This window comes from Chiroxiphia lanceolata, chromosome 18, assembly GCF_009829145.1.
Source record: "Chiroxiphia lanceolata isolate bChiLan1 chromosome 18, bChiLan1.pri, whole genome shotgun sequence".
NCBI classification, from domain to species: domain Eukaryota; kingdom Metazoa; phylum Chordata; class Aves; order Passeriformes; family Pipridae; genus Chiroxiphia; species Chiroxiphia lanceolata.
The window spans coordinates 9,440,637-9,454,915 of record NC_045654.1 but is presented as its reverse complement, the minus strand read 5'-3'; the positions used below and the strand labels follow the sequence as shown (position 1 = coordinate 9,454,915).

General features: G+C 44.9%; 1 protein-coding gene across 1 annotated transcript in view; it reads left to right on the top strand.

Annotated features, from left to right (window-relative positions):
- Positions 1-14,279, top strand: part of PITPNM2 (phosphatidylinositol transfer protein membrane associated 2) — a 128,822-nt gene that overhangs the window by 93,007 nt on the left and 21,536 nt on the right. Inside the window, 10 exon segments of the mRNA XM_032706232.1 lie at positions 1,780-1,884; positions 2,729-2,799; positions 5,494-5,738; positions 6,333-6,522; positions 7,552-7,671; positions 8,027-8,238; positions 12,633-12,778; positions 12,781-12,807; positions 13,180-13,320; positions 13,323-13,349. Of these exon segments, the coding sequence (XP_032562123.1) occupies positions 1,780-1,884; positions 2,729-2,799; positions 5,494-5,738; positions 6,333-6,522; positions 7,552-7,671; positions 8,027-8,238; positions 12,633-12,778; positions 12,781-12,807; positions 13,180-13,320; positions 13,323-13,349 (1,284 nt within the window).

Sequence of the window (14,279 nt, the reverse complement as noted above, 5' to 3'; positions counted from 1 at the left end):
TGGGATTTTGGTTTAGGAATCAAAGCCTTGATGTGTGTGCAGTTGAACACAACCCTGTCCCTGGGAGGGATCTCTTGATGCCCCTTGGCCTGCAGATGACATGTCCCAGCTCCAGCTCTGAGAAAAGGGATGAAGCTCTGCTTGCAGCTCATCCTGCAGGGTCGGTGCCATGGGAACTGGCACGGATCAGGATGTGAGTCAACACCGAGCAGGGTTCCTCAGAAGTGCTTCCCAAGCACACATTTCCTCACAGTGCAGTGGGCGTAACCCGAGCCCGAGAAGATTCCTTGTCTCCAGCTTCCCACTCACCCTCATTCACTGGTGCACTCTGGTAAAGATAGTGACAAGTGCAGTAATATCGAATATCTATCCTGTAATAAATGCTAATAATGGGAGTAATATCCCATTCAGGGATCACTTGAGCAGCAGTAAGGGCTGTAATTAAACCTCTCAAAGAATTAAGTTTAATATTTAGATGAAGTTGCTGGAGGAGCTTTGAGTACAATTGTCCTCTTAATTCTCTGCCAACATGTGAGTTTTTCCACTTGCTCTGGACAGGTAGCTCCACACTGCCTTGTGCAGGGAAATTGGGATTTACTCAGATTTTTTTCCATAGCTGAAAAAGGAAATGGCATGCTGATGCAAAATTTCCAGGTTGCTCTCTTTTTATGGTCAAAGTTGAAATAGAAACTCCTAAAAATAATCGGCCTTTGCTTGGATCTGCACTAAATCCCCTTCATATAATTTAGTTTTTAAGCTATTACTCAAATTTCCTGAGAAGATGAGTATATTTCATAATCTTTTGGTCCCCCATTGTAGGATTTTTCCAACTAATTATTTTAGTAACTGTACAGCAGTAAGAAAGGGGAAATCCTAGTCTGGGACTCTGAAGATTACAGCTTTTAGATCTGCAAGACATCTGTAATTACTGCTGTTATTACATTTATAACTCTTTATTAAATTTACAAGCTCAAAATTTTCAGGAAAGAAATACTGAGCACAGAACAATAAATAAATTAGAAGGCACTTAACCTTCATAACAGTAAAAGATACATCCTCAATGGAAAAAAGGAAAAGAGAAAGATGAGTGTCTCCTTTGTATTACACTGTCATTTTAATTACACTTCTGGGAACATAATATTTTTAAGACCCTTATTCTTTATCAACTGTAGTTGAACTGAGCCAGGGGATTCAGAAGACCCTGAAGTAGGAGGAAAATGGCAGATAAGTGTAATCAGTGTGATCAAACAAATCTCATCTCCTGAGCAAATCAACCTGGGGAGTTCACATTTCCTTTACTGCTCCTGCCTTTTTAGGTGTTTGGTCCTATTAACAACAGTGATCTTTGTCCCTGCTTCCCCCAAAGACATCCCAGAGCTCTCAAACAGGTCTGGGAGGATCCCAGTGACAAACCTTGCTCTGTCCTGTACAGGAACATTCTGACTGCTTTAGCACCATCAGAAAGACTGGCAAGAAAAAGGGCAAGCTTGGTACCTGAGATGGTAGCCTTAAAAACCCATGTTACTTTGTCCATGCTTTAGGAGTTCTGTTTGTTAGACACATGCAACTAAAACATTTTGTTTACTTTTCAGAAGATGGTTTGGTTTCTGTGTAACAAAAGCTGGTAAAGTATTGTGGTTTATTATGACTTAAGCCATCCAAATGTTTATAGATAACATAGAGTTATGGGGCCTTAGTTTTATTTAAAACTCTGTTCTGTGCTCTTGTCTGTGTACATATTTTTGTGTGTGTGACTCTCAAAAAATCTGTTTTTTAAAGAGGACCTGTCTGACAATGAGGAAATGTTCCCGAAAGAAATAACCAAATGGAGTTCCAATGATCTGATGGATAAAATTGAAACCCCCGAATGCGATGATGTCCAGGGTAATTTTTTTTAAGTACAAACTACATGTGCTATTTTACAGTATTTCCAGGCGATTGTTACAGCCACATTCTGAGCAAGGTAAAACTTGTTATCCTCATCTCACAAAAGCTGAGACAGAGCATAAAAATGACTGCCCAGTGCTGCTGAAAAAGAATTGCTCAGTGGGAGCTGGGATAGCTCTTGATTCTCTTTTATTTTCCTCGTTGGCTCCTTTGTGTGACAGTCAGGATTCTCTTGTATAATGATGAAATATTCCAGCTCTGTCTTGAATGACTCTTCTTTCCTTTTGCTCCATCCTTTGTTCTTGACTGTATATCTGCCTCAGTTTTATTTTCTGCTCATCATTATGAAATGGTGAAAGGAAGCTGCAGCTCCTCAGCCAGAGCGATTCATGTGGCAGCACGGTGGAAGATGACACTGGTACAAAGTCAGTCTGTGTAGGCGCAGACATAGGAACACATCAGAGTTCTGCTCCCCAACACAGTTCAAACAATTCCTTTTCTTTTCCAACAAACCAGTCATTTCTGACAATTGTGCAGGGATTTCCCATTGTTGCCATGCATAATAAAGCAGCAGTACTAGATCGCTGTAATGAGAGAAGAGCTCACTAATGCCTTCAGCTCTTACCAAGGTTAGGAGAAATCGCTGGAAAATAAATGACCCAGCATTGCCCAGGCTTCTCAGGTGGAAGGAGGCAAGAGGGAGGGAGAGGGCAGTTTGGTGGAATAATGAAGGAGATGTGAGGCAGAAGAGCCTGAGAGGCATTGGAACATTGTCTTTATGAAGGAGTGTCTTTGCCAAAGAGAATCTTGCAGCGCTGACATTTTACACCTCTGCTTCCAGGTGACTTGTACCACGAGACATCAGCAGAGTACCACGTTGGCTCCAGCGTGGAGAGGCTCAGCATCATCGAAGTAAGTGCTTTGGTTTTTTGGAATGAGATCCTTTGTTGCTGGAATATGTCTGCGTGGGATAAACGGGGTAGACGTTTAAAACTCTTTTCTGTGAGTGACATTTTGTCTCCGTGTGTCGCTGAGCTACACTGGCACCCGTGTGCTTCAGATTTAAGGGACTATTTCACCCCACTTTTTGAACATCATATAGAAAATCCTCTGTAGTTTGCAGGCAGCATCAGATATCCAGCTGGAAAAAAACTACTAATCCTGCGGGGATAAGTGTAGCCCGAGGCACTGCTGGGTAGAGGTAATGCTGGATGGTAATGGAAGTGGGAGAATGTGTTCCTGCAGCACCAAGGGGCAGGGGGCATCGTTTGGCTGCAGCCTACAACGATGTGGAGCTGCTCAGGGTCTTGTTTGGAAACCAGTTACAGCACAGCCTGTATCAGTGCTTGGGTAAAATAATAAATAACAACACTCCCACCCACCCCAGCTTTCAGACTTGCATATTCAGGCTTCTGTAATTCAGAGTCTTGGTGAGACATCCAGGAGCAGCTGTACTTGTCCTGTCCGTGAACCATCTGCCTGTCAGTGCTGCAGAGGTGGTGTTGCTGATTTGCAGAGTGCCTACATTATGTCTAAGTGGTCCCTCAAAGACCATGAGCATGGTTTTAAAATTACTCTCTGTGCCAGGCTCTAAGTTCATGGTGATTTGGCTTTTCCATAATAGATTGAGAGCTCAAGGGCCGTAAGGAGAGTGGGTGGCTGGGATGGCAACGGCTGTGGCTGCCTCAAGATAAGCAAGTCACAGCCCTAAAATTTCTCTTGGAGCTCAAGGTAGTGTGGAGAACTTGTCTTTCTCAGAGGGCTGTACAAACTCCCCCCCCCCCCCGTTTCTGCCTTCATTTTAGGAAAAGAACAGACTTCAAAGTGAGATGAAAAAGACAGTTATTTGTAGTTGTTCACAAGCTGTCTGCCGAAATGGTATGAAATTCTGATGCCACCATTGCAGTGATTTTTCAGGTTAAGAGCTTCCTCACCATAAGGTGGTTCAGGGTATCTTAAGAGGCTCCAGATCTTACAAGGAAGTTCTGAATAGTCACCTCCACCCATCAACTAATCAGCAGTTCCCCATTCCCTTCAAGGACAGAGGTTAATGAACTGAAAGGGAAAGGTGCCTCCAAATGGCTGCTGATAAACTTCTGCATGCCCTGAGCCTGGTGACTCATGTTGTTTTCGAAATGAGCACTTAAAGCAGTTTGTCTGGAAGCAGAAGAGGTGCTGAGATGCTGGGAGAGCTCCTCCCGTGCCTCCAGCCAGGTACAAAGTTCACTGTGCAGGCACTGAAAACTGGAGTCAGAGGAGGTTTGAAGAGCAGGCATTAATACAGTGGAATGGTGCTGAATAATTAATGGCCATTGTTATGCAGGAGGTCTGGAAAATCTTTATTACAGATTTGGATGTGAATTTTAGTACTTCTGGTGGATTGTGTATTAAGACATGCTTTAACATTATCTGGTAAAAATGTAAGCTCGTTGTTAGGTTGCTAATGTGTGCCTGGGCATGCTTTCCTCCCACCAGCAGGGACCGTGAGGGACTCAGTCACTGCTCAAAGGACAACAGGGGACTAAAAATGCTAAAATTAGAAGAATTTTCCAAATGGAAATACTGCTGCCCTCCACCCCTTCTGCACCCCCTCCCAGTGGCTATTTCTCTGTCTCAACAGGGAGTTGCTCAGGATGTTCTCAGATGTTGTCTCTGTGAGCCCAGGGGTCAGGCACAGGAGTATTTGCACATATCTCAGTGTGGCATGGAGGATTTGAGTCTGTATGGGAGTTGTAAACACTGAAAGCCCTGTTAGCAAATAGATATTAAAAATAGTTACTGCTCTGTTGTGTTATAATATGTCAAATGGATGCTCTTGTACCTGCTCCTGGGACATCAGGATTGGGCTTACAGCTGGTCTGGCAGGTCATTTAGTGATAACCCTGGATACATTTTTAATGATACTCTGGATACAGTTCCCTCCTTCCCCCAAGCTACAACCTGTCTGTTTAGGCAGGGAATTGGTTCAGCACAATAAGCAAAGTGACCTGAAAAGCCAAGTTAAAATCCTTCCCTGGGTTCTTGCATCCCAGCCAGATGTTGGCCGGTCCTTGGGTTATGGGGTCATGAAGTTTTTTTATTTCCAGTTCCTCTTTTGCACCAGTTTAAGCAAATATGAAGTTTTATTTATAACTTCAGTTGTAGGCAAACGTGCAATGACTGATCTTCCTACAACTTTTCTCAGTAACTTGCCACTTGCTGACCTTTTGATCTCATTCGTTAGTTTTGCTGAATGTGTTTCACTACCAACGGCTGCAGCTGAGCTCAGCACCCCACAGAAAGCAACACCCATCTCTTAGTTCTGTACTTTTCCACCCTGGTGCACACAAGTATTATGTCTTTACTCCTGCCATGTTTTACCTGGATACAATTTTATGCAGCTTTTTTTTAATTTCCAGCATTCCTTCTGCTTGAGACAGTCAGTTGCACTGAGGCTGTGTGTGGATTTGTGCATGGACATGTGTAGGATAAGAGACCTGGAAGGAGTAGTCAGGTCCTCAGGTGTTGTATTCAGGTGTATCTAATGGCCTTTGCCATAAATTAGGCACAAGTCAAACCTCTTTGCAAAATGAGCCTTTCCCTGTGCTCTCTTCCATCCCCACCTAGGATGAATCGGTGCAGCCATTAATGCAGCCAAGTAAAATCCACGTCCTCCTCTTGGTCCTCCATGGAGGGAACATCCTGGACTCAGGAAGTGGTGACCAGAGCTCCAAGCAAGGGGATGTCAACACCATCACAACAGTGTTTGACACAGTGATGAGGGTGCATTACCCAGCTGCTCTTGGCCACATTGCCATCAAGCTTGTCCCCTGCCCAGCCATCTGCTCCGAAGCATTTTCTCTGGTGTCCAGGTAAATTGATGCTACTTTATCAGGGAGGGACACATCTACAATTTCACTCTTGTTTTTGGGGGGGGGTGTGTGTTTGGCTTTTTTTTTTGTTCGTTTGGTTTGTTGTTTGCTTTGTTTTGTTTTTTGGTTTGTTGTTTTTGTTTGTTTGTTTTGGGGGTTGGTTTGTTTTATTTGTTTCCCTAAAATGTTCTGCATGTGTTGTGGGAAGCTCTGACCATGCTTTGAGGATGCACTTATTAATGTACCAGCAAGGCATTCAGTCTCAATTTCATACTGTGCTGCAGTGAATACAGGAATCATGCAGCACAAGTTCTGAGATTGATTTATTCTAATTAATCCAATAAATACTAAGGATTTAATTCCTTGTCTGAGGGTTGTTCTGCCAGTTGTAAGTATGTTGTCCTTGAAGATTTACGTTTGATGGGAGGGAAAGATTTATTAAGCTCTCACCCATTCACAGAGGAATAAATGGCCTTTCTGTCTTGAGGGTTTTTTTTTTTTAATGAACCACAACACTGACTGTACTGTCTGCAAATTGTTTTCCCCACCTTTTATGTTAGGCTGAGTATTTCCAATGTCTCTTGCCCTTTCCAGCCTCAGCCCATACAGTTATGATGAAGGCTGCCTGTCCAACAGCCAGGATCACATTCCCCTTGCTGCACTCCCTCTGTTGGCAACATCCTCCCCTCAGTACCAAGAAGCAGTGGCCACAGTCATTGTCAGAGCCAACCAGGCCTACAGTGAGTTCATCAGATCCCAGGAGGGCACGTCATTCAATGGCCAGGTGAGCCAGGGGCTGTTTATGAACACAGTGAGGGGAACAGCAAGAGAAGCAATTTCCTTCTGAAACTCTCTTTGCCATTAATCTCTCAAGAGAGATGGAAACATGACAGTGCTGAGCTGCAGTAAGAAAGTGTTGTGCTTTCCATTTCTTTCTTTCTGAGAGAGAGATTATTGCTTACGTTCTGTCTTGAACCTTTGGGATTCAAAGCAAAGCCTGAGTTTGTGTTCAGAAATGGAGCTACAAAGCTGTGAAGTTAATCAATTTTCAGCGTGACACACCTTTCTGAAGCAGGAATGCTACTTTTGTTACTAAACACATGGTCTCTTCTCTGTTGCAAACCAAGGCTGTTTAAGCATTCCTGTCCTGAATGGACCTTCAGCAGCTCGTGTTGGAGCTGTCACAGCAGCAGGTTTATTTTTTGAGGCTGTGCAGCTGCTGCACCCCGTAAAAGACCATGACTGAGCTTCCCACCTGTGAGCAGAGGGACTTTCACATTCCTCTGCTGTGGTGTGATTTATCCACCCTGAGCTTCTTCCCAGCCAGTGCTGTACCCAGGACCCAGCCAGCCCTCTGCTACCCAGTGGTGCTTTACTGTGCCTGTCTGCTCAGTACCCTTGGAAGCAGGACAGTGTTACCCCTCAGGATACTAATGGGCAGAAGCACAGGGAAGCTTCCCTAAAGTAGCACAGACAGCTGCCAAGGGAGGATTCCAGCTTTGTTTTCCTGAAGCTGGAGTAAACCGTGGGATCAGGGCGCTGTGTTGGTCTCCCTGTGTTCCAGTTGGCTGGTGGGGACAGCCAGGACACATCAGCTGTGTGAGATAATGGGAGTCTGCAGGCTCTGATGGATATTCATTGACTGAGTAGTTTTCCTGATGAAAGCACTGGGCATTCTGTTATTCCAGCTTGCGTAGGTGTAATCCAGCATCCATTTACCTGTCGGCTTGGAGCTGAAGTCAAGGGGTGCTTTTGTTTTATTTCCTTTTTATTTCTTCCTCCTCTCCTCTCCTGCTTTTGTTACCTTTCTCAGGTCTGCTTGGTAGGGGACTGTGTTGGAGGAATCCTGGGATTTGATGCCTTATGCTACAGCAATCAGACCGTGTCCGAAAGCCAGAACAGCAGCCGACGAGGAAGCGTTGTGAGTGTCCAGGTAATGCTGGCTCCCAGTGGCTACTGGGAACAGGTCTGCTGGCCAGAGCACCTCCATGGCTCCTACTTTTAGTAAGGATCTTCTCCCGAAAAAACAGAGGCTCGATTCCTTACCAATGGCAAATGTGTGCATGTGTGTCACAGTTTGGGTACGTTTGCTCTGAACAGGGATGTTTCACCCTCTGGTGGGAAGCAACACCCACACCCTCAGAAGGTGGTTTGGCCTGAGGTACTGTATTGTCCTCAACTGGATCTTGGGGTAGATGGGGAAAGGAGGGTGGAAGGAGAAGGTCGTAGTGTCAGTCTATTCCTGATTCAGCTGTTAGAGTGCCAAATCCATATATTTCAAATCCCAGGATACGGACCTTCTGTCTCCTGGAATAACGGTGAACAACAGCTATTGTTCCAGTGGCTCTAATCTGGAAGCCAGCAGACACCTCAGCAGGAGCAACATTGACATTCCTCGTAGCAACGGAGAAGATCCAAAGAAGCAGCTGCCACGGAAAAGGAGTGATTCATCAACCTATGAACTGGACACGATAAAGCAGCATCAAGCCTTTCTCTCAAGGTAAGATTTAAGACTTGGAAGGAACAGAACCAGCAATATTCTGGAGCTGAGGCTGCTGCATCTCTGAAGCCTGAATGTTGCTCTGTCATCCTGCGATAAGCAAGGTGGAGGAAAACATTTAATTTAATTTAGATTAGAGGGGTATTGATTCCACTGTGTTGTATATGCAAAAAAATTAACAGCTTTCTTGCTGAGTAGCACTGAGAGAATCCAGCTTCTTTACTGCATCCATAATTCAATGGCACGAAGCCCTTCGTGCTGTTGTGTGACAGCCAAGGCTGTCAGGGAGCTGCTTCTCTGCTGTGCTGCGAGTGTGGGATGGGGGTCATAAAGCAAATGTAGAAATCGTGCGAGCGGAGTCAGTGAAGCAGAACTGGGAATCCAGCATTGGATTAATTTTAAAGCATCTCTGAAGCCTGATTTTGAGCTATTCTGTCCCCTGCCAGGGCTGCTCCATTGCACCAAGGACGTGTTTCAAATTTGTTACTCAACTGTTGACGCCCCTGATATCACATTCCTAAGCTTCTTCAAATGGACCTTCAGAAATGTATCCGTTAACATAACCAATGGAATTTTAATAGCAGCCTTTCCATGGCCACCGGTCGTTCAGGGATTACTTCTGTAAGCCCAGAGGATTTTTCTGACTGAATCATCTTCTTCGATCTGTGGAACTGGACAGCCCAGACTTTTTTCCTCCAGCAGACCTGTAGGAACTGCAATAAATATCCTCTTAATCCGTCTTCCCCCACATCCCAGGAACTGGGGAGCAATGTCCCCCCACAGCGAACACACTGCCTGCATTGCTGCTGTGTCCAAGGCTGCTCATTTTTCCTTGTGCTGAGCTGGAGGCTTCTCCTGCATTTTTCCCCCTCCTTTGCTACTTGGAATCATTGTTTCAGCACAGGGATTCGTGTTGTCCTGCCATGTCAGGGGCCTTTTGTAAATGATTTATAGGAGAGAGAAGGTATCAAAGTGAATGTTGTTGGTACACAGAGATACAATATTCAGAAAGACAGCTGCATTTACAAAAACCACAATAAGCTTCCTGGCTATTTCCAGCAGGTTAATGAGAGGCAAACAGGCTCTTGGTCTTACCTCCTCAAAACAACCTCCTGTACTACAGGAGAAAATATGAGTCGTGCAAAAATGTGCTCATTCTCCTTCTTGTTATTGACCTCAGGGGCACAGACTCAGTTAATGGAAGCGAGCTGGCGTCTTGATGCAGTTTTACACCTATTTTAGAATAAGTGCTGGGCCTGACATGGATAATGGATTGCACAGTTTTATTTTCCAAATTGCTTTGTGCTGATCCTTCGTGTTCCATCTCTGAAGGATTGTGCCTGCTCCCAATATGAAGTACTTGTGGGTCTCTGGCAAAAGCTGTCAGTATTCAGTGGGCTGATGGATTGGTGCATCTGTACTTCTTTAGAGATTTAAATCTTTTTAAATCTCCTTTTAGACCTTCGGTTTAAAATTAGTCTCTTCCCGGAGCTCAAGAGCAGGATTCCCTCAGGGAAAGGGGCAGGTTGAAGCTGCTGTATGAGCTCTCTCCCTGGTGCAGGGAAGGCTGGGGAGGAGGGATTCACCTCATCCCCTCCTGCATGTCCCACACCAATCCTGGACCTTGTGCTCACAGCCATTGGTACAGAGCAGCACCTTCCTCAGCAGAAAGTCCTGTCAGCTTCTGTCACTAAGGAATGATTTTTCCCATACAAAACCCAAGCCCTGATGTGACGTGGCTTCGGGCAGGAGATTGGCAGAACAGAGCCAAGTTTCCCTAATGGGCTCGGCAGACGGGCAGCCTGGCACACAGGGACCTTTCTGTCCGTGCCCACTGCAGATTCCAGCCTGTGCCAAAGACACTCATTTTTATTCATGTATCAGACCTACCCACTTCTCTGGGATAATGCCCAGCAAGCCAGAGCAGCATCTGGAGATTACAATCACACATTTATTTTTAAATTCAGTCCTTCTGCGCAACTACATTATTTCTGGCTGTGCTGTACTTGTATTATTGTAAATGAGTTGGTTTGCTTCTGAAATCCATAAGCTCTTGTTTAATTAATGCACACAGTACATCTGCTGCTTTTTAAAGGGAGAACAGGGCACTGTAGGTTGTTTGGAGCATGACAGATTCTGAGTTCCCCTTGGCTCTCATTTCTTTTGATTGCTGAAAAGACTATCAAGTTCACAGCAAAAGGAGAGAACTCTCCAAATTGCTTAGTGCTGTAAGTGCTCCCATTCTTCCCTTCCTCAGGAAGAGATGCTGTGGGAAGCTGGGTTGGATACACCAAAGACACCTTGTACCCATCCTGCCATAACACATTTGCCATCGGAATAGTCTTTCCTTTGTGCCTTTGTTGGAATCCTGTTGCTGTTGCCTTGTCTTCTGCAAACCTGACCGTGTTCTAAGTGACTTTGCATTCCTCACACACAGCAAACTTGCTGCGTTGCAGTCTTGTTAGCAAAAGTAATTTAAGCTCCACTGAAGGTGGCTTGTTTTAGCCGTGTTTGAGCGGTCGTACATCTCGGCACTGCCATCTCAGGGAAGCTCGTTTGCATCCCAGAAATGGGAACATGCTCGTTTTCGCTGTCACTGCTGTAACCCCCTGTTCCTCTCGCTTTTGACATCACTGTTTTGACTTCCCATGATCTGTGTGTCTGGCATAAGCGAGCTTATCATCTCCCTGTGGTTGGGAAGCGGGAGAGCCGTGCATGTGCCTGTGTGCAGCTCCAGAGGATACATGACAGCGCAGCAGGAGCAGACGGCGCTTCAGCGTCCCTTGGGAATGGCGTTCGGCAAGGAGCTGTCTCTGGGATGATGCGTTATTTGCTATAGCAGGAAAACAAAGTCGGGTGAAACCTGGGTTTCTTCTCAAAAAGTGTGAGCTTTTCCAGCTGCTCATTGCCTGACTGGAGGATGTGTGTGAGCAACCACTCCGGTGCTGGGGATGGTGGGGAGGGAACAGCCCAGTTCCAGTGAGCACAGCAGAGCTGGGATGTCCCTGCCCTCAGAAATGGCCTTGATGAGCAAGTGCCGTTGCATGTGAGGACACAGAAGTGCTGCTCACCACCTGGGGCTTTGACTGGGGCCACAGAGCCGGCAGGAGATCTGTTGGATTTGTGTCAGTCCTGATTCCGGGCCAGGTAAACCTTTTATCCAACCCACTGTTGTGATATCCATTTACCCTACATATTTATAGAACCTGTTCTGATGTTTTTTAAAGTGTTTGCAAACGCCCTGTTAAGGCACTGCTGCTACTCTGTCTTCAACTCCCTGCTTCTCATTACAATGAGATAACCCAGTGTGGCTGCCATTGAATCTGCACAACCTGGACGAGCAAAGGAAATTGCAGCTTAGTGCTTTTGGGTGGTAAGAGAGGAGTCTCAGAAACTGCTTTGTGAATGAGGTTATTGGTGTTACCACCTGTCCTTTCACATTCCACATCTAGATTGCAAAGAACCAACTCTCCCTAACGTGGGGGTGGATTCCCAGATCCATTTAAGAGCTCCTGCTGCTTCTTCTGAGTGGTCCAGGGGAAACATGAATTTAAATCTCTGTGTTAAACCTGTGTATTGCTCAGCCTGCATCACATACTGTGGAGTTTTGCAACAGATTTGAGAGAGGGGAGGGGAAAACTGGGCATGTTTTATGTAGTATTCAGTTACTTGGAGTTGTTGGGCTGAGGTTGAGAGGTAGTTTGGTATAACTTGACAGATATGGCTTCATGACAGAAGAGAAGTGGGGAGAGTCCTGGTTGCAGGACAAATACGATTTACCACATGGTCCTGAGTGAATTACCCTGAATTCTCATTCCCAGTGAGTGCCATCCACAGACATGAAATCTGTGGTGCAAACTTGATGCACGAAGGTATCAGAAATCCTCCTGCAGATTTTGATGTTTCTTCTTCTCTTTTCCCTTCTTTCTTTTTTTTTTTTTTATTTTCAATCCAATGACATTGTTCAACTGCTTCCACGAGGTAGAAATGAGTGAGCACAGCTTCCATAACATTTGAGAATGAGGTGAAGGAACAGCCAGAAAGCACAGCAGTAATGTGTGTCATGGAGTGAATCACTGTAAACCTGCTTTTTCCCTGCTACTCTAGTAATTTTAGCTTGTCAGTTGTTTCTCTTGCAAATAAGTGTCCTACTAGCAGCAACCAAGATTTGGACTCCTCAAAGGAAAAAACATTTTGAGGATATAGTGTGTAAATGAACCCACTAGAAGCTTGGATTTGTACAGTGATGCCAGTGGAATGGGGTCATTGTGGGTTGATTAGCACAGTTCCTTCACTGAAGAGATAGAAATTATATTCACTGTCAATCACTAATCCAGGCTTTACTTATGAAAACACAGCACGAATGAAATTTTGACTTTATTTTCTTGTCCCAGTTTACATTCTAGTGTTCTGAGAAACGACCCCGGATCCAGGCGATCGAGTAGCTCCACTATGCTGGATGGAGGAAATATTGGGAAGTTTGAATTTGAGATCACAGACTTCTTCCTCTTTGGTTCTCCCTTGGGCCTGGTTCTTGCACTGAGAAAACTGTAATTCCAGCTCTTGACAGTAAGTTCTGGTGCAAACTGCTGAGCTCCCTTAGTGGATGGTGGATGCAGGAATTTGGTTAAACCCAACATCCTCTATAATATTTATGCACTGTAAGGAAGCAGATCACTCTGTGCTCTGGCCAGTACTGATTATACTGTTTATTTGCATTGTATTTCCAGGCATTAAAAATACTGGACAATTCTTGAGTCTATAAATAATGAATAAATTGTTTCAGTTGACTAAACTGTGAGATGAGGGAGATGATAAATCCCTTAGCACTTTCTTTTAACCCAACAGTTGTCCTTTTTACACACAAATGTTTACAATATTCTAACTAATAATCTTTTGATACTTGAGTTGGCTTTTTTTTTTTCTTCTTCATCTTTTTAGTCTTTCAGCTCAGACCAGCTTGTCAGCAGGTCTATAACCTGTTCCACCCTGCAGACCCATCTGCTTCACGCCTCGAGCCTCTTCTGGAGAAGAAGTTCTACCTTTTGCCCCCCTTTAATATTCCCCGGTACCAGAGGTTCCCACTGGTGATGGCAATTCTGCTGTTTTGGGTAAGTCACTCTGGGGCCATATTTGCTGTTAAAGGGCTGTATCCACATTTTACATGAAGTTATCAAAGCATTTGACCCTGCAGCATTAGCCTTGTTCCTGGTTTACCAGAAAAGGAGTTTTCTTCCAACAAAATCAGTACCTTGTGTCCCTCATGCCCTTTGTCACACAAGGGCCTTCAGCTGCTGAGAGCCACAATGAGGTGACCTCTCTGTGAGGTCCCTGTTTTTACACCCAAGCTGGTGCTTGTGACTGGGACTGAAGGAAACAGGATAACTCAGCAGAGTTAAGGACTTCAATGCTTGGAGGGCCAGTGAAGACTGGAAGGCACCAAGAAAACAATGAGATGATGAGATGATTTCTTTGGTTCCATCCTGTGCTTTTTTATAGGACAGGGCTCCTTGCAAGTCAGTGGGCTGGTGACAGTGCTTTGCCCTTCCCACTGTGCCAATGAGACATTATGTCTTCCTAGGAATCCTAGATTTCCTCTGCTGTCTGTGGCCTCCTCACTTGCTCTGCCCCTACTGCAGCTGTAATAAGGTCCAAAACACTTGTGTTCATGCCCTTCCTGACCATAGCCCTGCCTCAGCTCCCATTTCATCAGTGCTCTTGCAGTTGGTCTAGTAAAATAAATTCTGTTTCCTGCCATCCTCACCTCACTTCTGTGCCTGGACTCTCATAGGCTCTTGATATTCAGTACAGGCTCTCATTGCAAGGAGCTCTCAGGGAAGCTCAACACTGTGCAGAACTAAATTTGACTTTTTGCTTACCTAAAGCTTTAGTTTCCCTGCAGGGACCAGGACTTTGGGACAATTGCAAGAACAATTCACCATAATTTTTTCCCTGGATAGAGGTTGTTAGTCTGTGACTGATTAAATTGCAACTAAGAGTCACTACTGTGAAACTAGACTTAAAACACAAGCCAACAAACT